The 11,612-nt window shown below is 36.4% G+C and overlaps 1 protein-coding gene across 3 annotated transcripts; it reads left to right on the top strand.

Moving 5' to 3' along the window:
- Positions 1-3,610: 3,610 nt before the first annotated feature.
- Positions 3,611-9,644, top strand: LOC132626912 (transcription termination factor MTERF4, chloroplastic-like). 3 transcript variants are annotated; one of them, XR_009577699.1, is made up of 2 exons: positions 3,611-5,007; positions 6,046-6,768. XR_009577699.1 is itself a non-coding variant. In XM_060341943.1 (2 exons), exon 1 carries the CDS (start codon positions 3,723-3,725, stop codon positions 4,842-4,844), a length of 1,122 nt encoding a protein of 373 aa, XP_060197926.1. In that variant the 5' UTR covers positions 3,611-3,722; the 3' UTR covers positions 4,845-4,888; positions 6,046-6,768. The 3 variants fall into 3 exon arrangements, 2 of the variants coding, with proteins under 2 accessions (XP_060197926.1, XP_060197927.1); XM_060341943.1 differs by having other exon boundaries at positions 3,611-4,888; XM_060341944.1 differs by having other exon boundaries at positions 4,849-5,007; positions 6,046-9,644.
- The last annotated feature ends 1,968 nt before the right edge of the window (positions 9,645-11,612 follow it).

Below are 11,612 nucleotides of genomic sequence, written 5' to 3'. Positions count from 1 at the left end.
AGAACCAACTCACCACCACGTACCACCTCCGATGGCGGAAAACCCAATTCCTGACAGCCCAATGTAGTGGCATTCTGACTATATTCCATATCTTGACAGTCTATAAGGTCGTGAGGATGCATTTGTCTTCACAACAGATGATGATCAAAGTCGCCAAAAAACGTGGATTGAACCAAAAAATCCCATGACTAATGAATGCGTCCTTGCAAAGGGAATGCAGTTCATATCAAAAAAGATATTGCAACAGGCTGTCAGAATGTATTGTATAAAGGATATGAGAGAGTTTAAGGTTGATGACTCAAACAAATCGGTATGGAGGCTGGTTTGTAAGCGACATACTCAAGGCTGTCGGTGGTTGCTTCGGGAAATTGTTAAGCCTGATGGTCTGTGGGAAATTACAAAATTCCACCCAAAGCACACTTGTGATATGGGACAAAGTCGAGTAGATCATTTTAATTTATATATAAACATGATTGCTCATGTGTTACTTAAACACATTGAGGAAACTCCAAGGTAACTTATCTGACCTAGTACATTATATATCTTATAGCAATTAAAATATCATTGTTAAATGTTGTTTGTTTAAACTTATGCAGAATCCCCATTAAAACTTGTATTAGCATAGTCCACTCCAAATATGGTAAAATCATAAGCAAGAGAAAGGGATTTCTCGGGCGTTGCCAGGGTATATGGCGGCTTTACAACATGCTAATCCTTGCACCGTTGTACAGTGGCGGCTTTTAGAGGGCAGAATTTTCGACTTCGTCTTTTGGGCATTCAAACTAAGTATTGATGGTTTTGCTCATTGTCGGAATGTGATATCGATAGATGGGACGCATGTATATGACCGATATGACATTAAGCTCCTAATTGCAGTAGGTATGGATGCCAATGGGTCAATATTATCTCTTGCTTTCGCAATTGCCGCCAACGAGAGCAACGAGACATGGGGGATGTTCTTGACTCATCTAAAAACTCATGTTATTAAGGGTCGTCAGGGCATATGTGTCCTATCGGATCGTCATAAAGGCATATTACACAATATGCGTACTCTGGAAGGGTGGCAGCCTCCACATGCTTACCATCGATATTGTTTAAGGCACTTAAAGGCTAATTTGCAAACAAAGTTTGGAAATGGCACTGTAAACAAATTGATGTGGGGGGCTGCGATGCAGCATCAACAAAGAAAATGGGTTGCAAAAATGGAGTTGCTAAGGGAAGTGAGTGAAGAGGCATATGTTTGGTTGATGAAATTAAAAGTTGAAAAATGGACGCTTTATGCTGATGGTGGAAGGAACTGGGGCATGCTCACAACGAACAACTCGGAGTCTTTCAATGAACTCTTCAAATCTACTTGAGGACTACCTGTCACCGCAATGGTAAGACTAACTTTCAGGCAGGTCGTGGAGTTATTTGAGAATAAGACAAAGCAGGCCAGAGCCATATTAGTCGAGGACGGAACATGGATGCCAAAGCCCTACAAAAAGATGGAGCACCATAGAAGAAAGACAGAGGGTCACCAAATGAACGAGTATGACGTCGTTCAACGAGTGTATGAATTTAGAACGAGTTATTGCAACGGCAAAAGAGGAAACAAACATATCGTTACTGAGCGTACAAAATCATGCACTTGTGGTAAGTGGCAAACGTACCACATGTCATGTTCTCATGCAGTTAAGTGCTTTGAGAGAATGGCCAGAAATGTAACTGATTATGTGGCGGAGGTATATAAGGTTGTAAAATACCTTAAAGCATATTCCGGCCACTTCCATCCCCTTGGTGATCAAACTTATTGGCCAGCCGCGTCGTTTTCTATGGTTGTGAACAAGAAGCATATCCGTAAATTAGGATAAAACAAGCTAAACCGTTATCACAATCAAATGGATGTTAGCAAAAATACTTACTCTCGCAAGTGCTCGACATGTAAGCAATTTGGGCATGATAAGCGTTCATGTGGGCAAAGCTCCCGTGGTGGCAGCACATCTGGAAGTAGAAAAGTGTCTAGAACTTGATTTTTTTTAAGTATATTGTAATTTAATGATGTATTTTGTTGCTAATGGAATAAAATATTTTTCAATTATTATAAACCTCTCGTATTGGATGAATTATTTTTAAATATTATATTTATTTTTGCACATTAAAAAAGTGCAGATTACACAATACAATAACAAAATAAAAAAGACATAAAAGAAAAAAAAAACCTAATACAAACCAGAATAATTTTTTCTTTTCTATCTTTCTTGAACCAAAAAAGTACTTTCATAGCTTTGGGAGTAAAACAAAAGAGATTAATAAAAACCCTATAAAATATGACACTTAAACCTAAATATAACAAGTTTTCAAACGTACTTCGGAGCACCTTACAACCCCTAAAACGACGATCCAAATGTATATGTATACTTGATGTAATGAGCCGATATTATTGTACACTAAAAAAATATTACGTTCTATATAAAATATTTATATTCCGGTGTTTTTGAACCGTGACTAATCTTTGGTCAAAGTATGAAAAAAAACTTAATTTTGAGTTTGATTTCCAAAGAATAAAGATTGGGGTCGGGGGGAAAGAAGCTTCACGCACAAAATTTGTGCGTGAAAGGGTCAAAGTGTAAAATGTACACTTTGGTCATTTCACGCACAGATTATGTGCGTGAAGCCTACTTTAATTTTTTTTTTTTTTTTGTTTTAACGGGTTAGTTTAGTTCCAATTTTTTTTTTTTTTGGGTTAAAATAGTTCCGGACCCATCTAAAATACCTCCGGATAGAGTAGACCCACAAATCAAAACCTCAAAATAGCCATAATTTCGTCGAAACCAACAATTAAGTAAGAAAATTAGAGGAACTTTAAGGTTGATGATCAAAAATACCATTAAATAGAGTATAACCACAAATCAAAACCTCAACATTACCATAATTTAGCGGAAAGCCAAAAAGTAAATCAAAGAATGACATCAACTTTAAGTATGATCAATCACAAGTACCTCTTGAATAGATAAGATCGACAAATCAAAACCTCAAAATCACTATAATTTAGCGGAAACCCATCAATCAAATCAAACTTTAAGTATGATAAATCAAAAAATACCTTGAGAGAGTAGGATTGTTGAACATGGGAACGAGTTTGTTTCCATTATCTGAAAGAAAAGAAAAAAAGAACAAAAAATAAAAAGATTCGTGTGCATAGGTTGGGGTGATGAGTTAGCATATCATGTGATAGTCTGTGTCACGTTAGATTTCAAGTCCATCTTGAATAATTTTAACAGAGAAGGAATATATTTAGATTCAAAGTATAATAGAGGAGTATATTTAGACCTAGAGCCTGTTTGTATGGGCTTAAAAAAAGCAGCAACAACTTATATAAGCTAAAAAAAAATAAGTTGAGGTAGGCCAACTTATTTTTTTTTGCTTCAGCTTATAAGCTGCTTTAGATAAGTTAAGTCAAACGGGCTCAATTAATTTTTTAAATTTATTTTAAGTACAAAATGACTTTAAGCTGGCCAGTCAAATATTCAAAAAAACTGAAAACAACTTACAACAACTTATAAATAAGCTAATCCAAACGGGCTCCTAAAGTATAAAGGAATGTTATATTTGAACCTAAAACGTAAGGGGGGTTGAGAGTACAAGGGTATATTTGACCCTTTTCCGTAAAATACAATCCTCCTCCTTACCCCCTCTTTGAATCGAATCCTACAAGGGCTAAAATTTCCCTTCCCTGCCCTATGCTTGCAGCGATGTTTAGAATTGGTAGTAATGGCGCACAAAAACATGTTTTTTCCTTCAGATTTCAGCTCTTGTACTCCACTGTTCCAGCGACAACGAGTTCCAGTGCCAATGTATTGGTAGACTTCATGGTGAATTCACTTGGTTTCTCAACACAAGAAGCCATTTCTACTAGCTCCAAGGTAACTCGGTCAAGACTCAATAACTATAAGCCCCATTTGTTACTTGATGTCTTTGACCAAATGGGTATTAACAAATTACAGATCAAAACCCTCATTTCTTCTTCCCCTGAATTGTTGATTTGTCGTGTTGACAAAAACCTTCAACCCAAAATTAAGGTTTTACAACAACTTGGCTTATCTGGCTCTGACCTTGTTACATTAATCAAGAAAAATTTCTTAACAAGAGGTTTACATACTATTATAGAACCTAATCTTGTTTATCTAAGGGAGTTATTGGGCAGTCATGATTCTGTAGCTAGAATTGTTATGAAAGAGCCTAGATTGCTTGGCTCTAATCTCCCTAAAATTATGCCACCCAATATATCATTTTTGCAAAATCTTGGCTTTTCAAGAAAGGAGATTGATAAGGCTTTCCATCGGCGTCCTAGGTTTCTGCTCAATAACCCTGAGTGGCTAGAGAGAGCAGTGCATCGACTAGAAATTAATTTTCGTATGCCTCCCGTGTCACTGACGTTTCTTCACGCCATTGAAGTACTTGGGTCGCTTGATGAATCGAAATTAGAAAGGAAATTTGATATATACCGGAGTTTTGGATGGTCTGATTCTGATATCTGCAAGATGGTGAGAAAGCTTCCTTACTGTTTGACTACATCAGAGGCTAAGATAAGGATTACATTAAAGTTTTTCATGAACGACCTGCAGTATGAACCTAGTTATCTGGCTTCTCATGCGCCACTTTTAAAGTATAGTTTGGAGAAGAGGGTCATGCCAAGGAATGAGATCTTGAAGTTTCTTAAAGAAAACCAACTGGTAAAAGCGAAGCTATGTCTTTACACTGTTGTCAAATGTACTGAATTGCAATTCCTAGAGAAATATGTGTTGCCTTGTAGGGCGAAGATGCCCGAGGTGTATGATTTATACATGAAAACTAGAAGCTAGAGAGAAGTCTTTACATTGGCTGCAGAGTATCGATTGTCTCGTAGGTTTGTTCAGATCCTTGATAATATCGTCCTTCCGTTTTCCTCTTGTCAAGCATATTCTTGCTTGTTTACCTTTTCATAGCTGATGGTCCATTATTGACCTATGAATACCGGAAATTGAGGTGAGTCTCATTTTCAAATCAACCTCTGCTTGTTCAAAGAGAAGTAAATCAGATTTGAAGTTTGTGAGATTGATGATTTAGATGCTTATCTCTGTCAGGATAGTACTCTTCAGGCTTTGCACTGAAAATTCTTCTTCTATTGTCTTTGTTATAGGATAATGTTGCTCCTTAATTAAGTAGTTTTGACTTGAGGTTACTTTTCCTGCCTTGCCTTGTCCTGGTGAGCGGGACTAAAATCGTCCCCGTGGCTTGAAAAAGAACATTCTTTCAGCTTTGACAAGTATGAGCATGATGTTTCTACATGCAATATGTACATTGACAATTTTCATAGGAGCCGTAGACCGTTGCCTGTTGTCAAAATACATTGGTTTAAAAGTGAAAATGGGACCCCAAAAAGAAAAGGAAAACTAAATGTCAACTTTATTTCATTTCTTGACGCCTTAGTCATGTGCAGGGGTGTGCATCATTTGGTGTTATATCGAATCGAAATTTAATATTTCGGTTTTGGTATTTTGATACTCGGTATGGTATTTGGTTGAACCTTTTAATTTTTTTTTTGTATTTGGTACGATATTTGGTATTTAGGAAAAAAAAATTCTGAGATACCGAGTACTGTATTACTTACATAGACAATACACATATTATGTTATGACACAATTACTTGGTGTTGCTCTCCTTGAAATCACATATTTAAGAAAACTCGGCCTTGGATTCTGTATAGTTGTCTATGGCAATTGGCTGGATGTTTTGAGTGAGAACGCCTAAGGATTACTCAAGTTGAACAATGATTGAAATAATAACAGTATATATATCTAAGGATAAGTTGCTTAGTTAACATCACGTGCTATGTGGTTTACCTTGTAAAGAAGTGATACCAAAATGTGTGTTGAGGATGAGTTGCTTTTCTCCTTCCCCCTTTTTTGTCATGTTTTGCATGTGAAATTGGTTACATAGAAAACACACATTCACGTGCTTATGTGGTATGTGTTGTCTCTCTCTCTCTCTCTCTCTTTATTTTTTTTTTTTTTTTGGTGAAAGGCAAGTTTATGCAGTATAAAAAGAGTTTCAAGTACCTTGGGTCTATTATCCAAGATAATGGAGATATCGATGATGATGTCACACATCGTATTGGAGTAGGGTGAAATGGAGACTCGCATCTGGAGTATTGTGCGATAAGAAGGTGCCATCGAAACTTAAAGGTAAGTTCTACAGAGTGGTGGTTAGACCTACTATGATGTATGGGGCGGAGTGTTGGTCAGTCAAGAACTCTCACGTCCAGAAGATGAAAGTTGCGAAAATGAGGATGTTGCGATGGATGTGTGAGTATACTAGGAGCGATAGGATAAGGAATGAAGATATCCGGGACAAGGTGAGAGTGGCTTCAGTGGAGGATAAGATGCGGGAATCGAGGTTGAGATGGTTCGGACATGTGCAGAGGAGATGTACAGATGCCCCAGTGCGGAGGTGTGAGAGGTTGGTTATGGACGGTTTCAGGAGAGGCAGAGGTAGGCCGAAGAAGGACTGGGGAGAGGTGATTCGACACGACATGATGTTTGCCCAGCTTACCGAAGACATGACTTTAGATAGGAGATTATGGAGGGCACGAATCAGGGTAGAAGGTTAATAAGTAGTTGAGTGTTGTCTTGTTTAGCATTTCATACTAATATTTGTAGCATTATCCTTGTAGGTCCTTGTCTTTCGATTCTTGATACTATTTGTTGTTGTTTGTACTTCAATTATCAAATTGTTTTATTTTCTCTAGCAGTTCACCATGCCTTTTATACTGCTTTAAATTGCTTGTTCTTGTTGTTAGTACTATTTGGTTGCTTCTTTTACTATGTTATTTATCATATTATCTTGCTGCTATTACTGCTTATTATGACTGTTTATTATTCATGATGCTTTTTCATCTCTCTTTGAGCCGGGGGTCAGTCATTTGTTGGATTTTAATTAATTAAGGGATAGTTTATGGCTTGAATTTTAATTAATTAAGGAATAATTTAAAATAGACAAATAAGATGATGACGCGTGTCGCTTCATTAAAAATGAGGGAAATATCTAACCCAAAGTATTACGACAGGGGTATATTTGGAACCAAAGTATAACTAGGGGGGTATATTGGTCATTTTCTGATCAAACAACATGGGCAAATATAATCTCTTTTCTGTACTTGTTTTTGTTCTTCAAGTAAAATTTTGACCGCCTACAAACCAAGATTGCTTGCACCCATGATTAGAATTAGTCTCAAAAAGCATCTCTTTTCCTTCACATTTCACTTGTTTTACTCCACAGTTCCAGCTAGTTCCCGTGCCAATGTATTGGTGGATTTCATGGTAAACTCACTTGGTTTCTCAACACGAGAAGCCATTTCTACAAACGCTAAGGTAACTCGTTTGAGACTCAGAAATTATGAGCCCCATTTGTTACTTGATCTCTTTGACCAAATGGGTTTAAACAAATCGCAAATCAAAACCCTCATTTCTTCTTCCCCTGAGTTGTTGATTTGTCGTGTTGATGAAACCCTTAAACCCAAGATTAAGGTTTTACAACAACTTGGCTTATCTGGCTCTGACCTTGTTACATTTATTAGAAAAAGCAATTTCATGAAAAGAGGTTTACATACTATTCTAAAACCTAGTCTTAATTATCTAATGGAGTTATTGGGTAGTCAAGATTCCGTAGCTAAGGTTGTTAAGAGAGAACCTAGGTTGCTCTCTAGCAATCTCCCTAAAGTAATACCACCCAATATAACCTTGTTGCAAAATCTTGGCTTTTCAAGAATGGATATTGAGACGATTTTTAATAGGCATCCTAGGTTTCTACTTAATAACCCTGAATGGCTCGAGAGTGCAGTGAATCGACTAGAAAAGAATTTTCACATGTCTCGGGAGTCAGGGATGTTTCTTCATGGAATTGTAGTACTTGGGTCGCTTGATGAATCCAAATTACAAAGGAAATTAGGTATTTTTCGGAGTTTTGGATGGTCTGATTCTGATATCTGCAAGATGGTGAGAAAGCTTCCTTACTGTTTGGCTTCATCAGAGACTGAGATAAGGATTACATTGAAGTTTTTCATGAATGAACTGGGGTATGAACCCAGTTATCTGGCTTCTCATGCGACACTTTTAAAGCACAGTTTGGAGAAGAGGATCAGGCCAAGGAATGAAATCTTGAAGTTTCTTAAAGAAAACCAGCTGATAACAAGGAACCTAAGTCTTTACACTGTTGTCAAACATACTGAATTGCAGTTTCTAAAGAAATATGTGTTGCCTTTTAGGGCGGAGATGCCCGAGGCATATGATTTATACATGAAAACTAGAAGTTAGAGAGAAGTCTTTACAGTGGAGACCGTGGCTGCAGAGTATCCTTGTCTTGTAGGTTTGTTCAGTTCCTTGATAATATTGTACTTTCCTTTGTTATGCTCTTGTCAAGCATATTGCTGCTTGTTTATTTTTCATAGCTGATGGGTCCATTATCGAGCCATGAATACCAGAAACTGAGACAAGTCTCATTTCAAATCAACCTCTGCTTGTTCAAAGAGAACTAAATCAGATTTTATGTTTGTGAGCTTGATTGATTATTTGAATGCTTATCTCTGTCAGGATAGTACTCTTCGGGCTTGCACTAAAAATTCTTTTTCTATCGTCTTTGTTATAGGAGAACTTTGGTCCTTAATAACATAGTTTTGACTTGAGGTTTCTTTTCCTGCCTTGCCTTGTCCTTGTGACTGGGACTAAAATCTTCACAACAACACACCTAGTGAAATCCCACAATGTGGGGTCTGGGGAGGGTAAAGTGTACGCAGACCTTACCCCTACCTTTCAAGGTAGGGAGACTAAAATCTTCCGTGTCTCGTAAAAGCACATTCTTTCAGCTTTGACAAGTAGGAGCATGATGTTTCTATATATAATATGTACATTGACAATTTTCATAGGAGCCGTAGACCATTGCCTGTTGTGAGAACACATTGGTATAAAAGTGAAAATGGGACCCCAAAAAGAAAAGAAAACTGAATTCTGGAAAAATTGCTTCACTAAACCAATTTTAGTTTTGGTGTTAGCTTTATTTCATTTCTTGATGCCTTAGTCATGTGTGGGGGTGTGCATAACTTGGTGTATATCAAATCGGAATTCAGCATTTCGGTATTTTGATATTCGGTGCGGTATTTGGTTTAACTTTTTAAAAAATTTGGTATTTGGTAGGATACTCGGTATTTAGGAAGGAAAAAAAAAACTGAAATACTGAGTATTGTATCGAAATTCATACTTGGACAATAGTACAATACACATGTTATATCGTAACATAAATATAAAAGAGAGAGATTTTTACTGGCCTTACCCCTTTTTTTTTTTTTTACTTACTTTCCGACCTTCAGTTGTTCTATTCACGCAATCAAAGTTCAGATGCTTGATTTTTCTAGTTCTATCCAGTTTGATTACTTTCATACTAAACTGTCCACTCCACAACAAATTTGATAAATGGAGGATTGTGGTGATTTGTGTGCTTTAAAGTTATGTTCATAGTTCAAAGTGTACATTGAAATGTACTTTATCGACAAACAATTTCCTTTTATCGTTCTGGTTATGTATTCTCAAATTGGTGAAGATTTCTTATGAGTCCTTTCGGTTCTGCCATCCACCTAGCATTCAAAGACAAAAAAGAGGTTGCAATTCTCAAATTGTTGAAGGTTTATGATGTGACAAAAGAAGAAAGTTGCAAATCTGCCGAACAACCCAAAGTTACTGAGTCCATCATCTGTATGATATCCAGTCTTCTCCTATGTTATGTAGCTGCCTAGGCCATCTGTTCTCTTAATTCTGTGAAGCCTCTCTATTGGTATTGTTAGCAAATTCTTAGTTACAACGTCTTTTTTTTTTTTTTTATTAAAGTACTGGAATCTTTATTTGAATTATGTCATTGGGATAACTGTCGGATATTGACCTGATTTACTAAAAAATTCTTGGTTTTTGTTTGAGGTCGTTCTTTGCTACACTGGCTGGACCTGATTTACTAAAAAAGTCTTGGTTTTTGTTTAAGGTCGTTCTTTGCTACACTGTCTGAACCAAGCTGTTAACAGAACTACGTGCTACCTTATACGAAAGAGATGCTTGAGGTGTTTATGCATTAGAAATAGAAGCTACTCTCTCCGTCCCTATTTATGTAATATAGTTTGATGGGTTTATGTAATATAGTTTGATGGGGCAGGGAGCTTAAAGAATAAAGGAAGACATTTGAATCTTGTGGTCTAAAACAAGCCAAAGATATTTGTGCCGTTATAAATCATCTCATTAAGCGTAAAAAGTAAAGTTTATAGTTAAGTTGTTGTCAAATAAAGAAATGTATCATTCTTTTTGGGACGGAATAAAAAGGAAAGTGTATCACATAAATTGGGACAGAGGGAGTAAGAGATAATCCTTTCTGGTATTTGTTCTTTTATTTATTTATTTATTTATTTATTTTTATTTTTTGTGTTGTGTTGTGTTGAGAAAGGCAAGTTTATGCAGTATGCGTTCTTACCTTTTGCTTTTAAATTCTTCCAAGTGTTGTAACTTAGATCCTCTGTTTGTATGAATTATTTATTTTGCATACCAAAACAGTCGAACATGGTTACTTTCAGTTAGGGGTGGTGTTCGGTTCGGCTATTTCTGTTTCGGTTTTTTGAAGGTGGACACCGAACATCGAACCAAACTAGTTCAGTTCGGTTCTTAAGGTTTTGGTTTTTTCAAGTGCGGTTCGGTTCGGTTTCGGTTTTTTTAATTCGGTTTTTTTGATATAATATTGGAAGCGATTTCATTTATACTAATTCATATTCTCAAAAGCAATAAAACATAAAACTGATAAATTGAAATTAAAATCAAACAAACAGGATACACAATAACAGAAAACCATAACCATGATATAGGATTATTAAGTATTATATACATAACGTAAGAATCATTAAGAAAACACATAAAAAAACATACATTAATCCTAAAGACACATGTGAGTCACCTTCCTTTGTTAAGGATATTTAGTTTTCTTAATTGAAGTGAAAAATTAGGGATACAAAAGCAAAAGAGGACTTGTTATAATTGGGTGTTTTTGGGCTTAAACTTAATGGGCCTGGACTATTTTAATTTTTTTGGGTAATGTATTAAATTTCGGTGGGCGTTCGGTTTTATCAAACTTCGGTTCGGCTATTTCAGTTTCGGTTTTTTGAAGGTGGACATCGAACACCGAACCAAACTAGTTCGGTTCGGTCCGGTTTTTCGATTTTAGGTATTTATGCCAGCCCTACTTTCAGTTACCAGATGGATCCAGTCTTTCGTAGTGATGTAGTGATCGATCTGTTAGCTTTGCTTTTCTTATGGCTGTTGTAATTATTTCTTCAGTTTTGAACTTTATAATTAAGGCGATGTATGATATTCAAAAGACTTTCCTAAGGTTTTTCCCATTAGTTCTTCCATTTTCCTCTCGTTGTCTCAGCCGGAGATTTGTTCGACATGTTTTGACATTCCTTCTGCAGCTGCCAAACAGACAAGGTGATTGAGTCATTATATATATATATATATATATATATATTCCTCATCTGCTTAAGTCTTGGCGGATAGAATTACTTGGTATTA

The sequence above is a fragment of the Lycium barbarum genome, chromosome 2 (assembly GCF_019175385.1).
Source record: "Lycium barbarum isolate Lr01 chromosome 2, ASM1917538v2, whole genome shotgun sequence".
Taxonomy (NCBI): Eukaryota; Viridiplantae; Streptophyta; class Magnoliopsida; order Solanales; family Solanaceae; genus Lycium; species Lycium barbarum.
The sequence above is the reverse complement of the archived record's forward strand: the minus strand, read 5'-3'. Positions and strand labels throughout refer to the sequence as shown.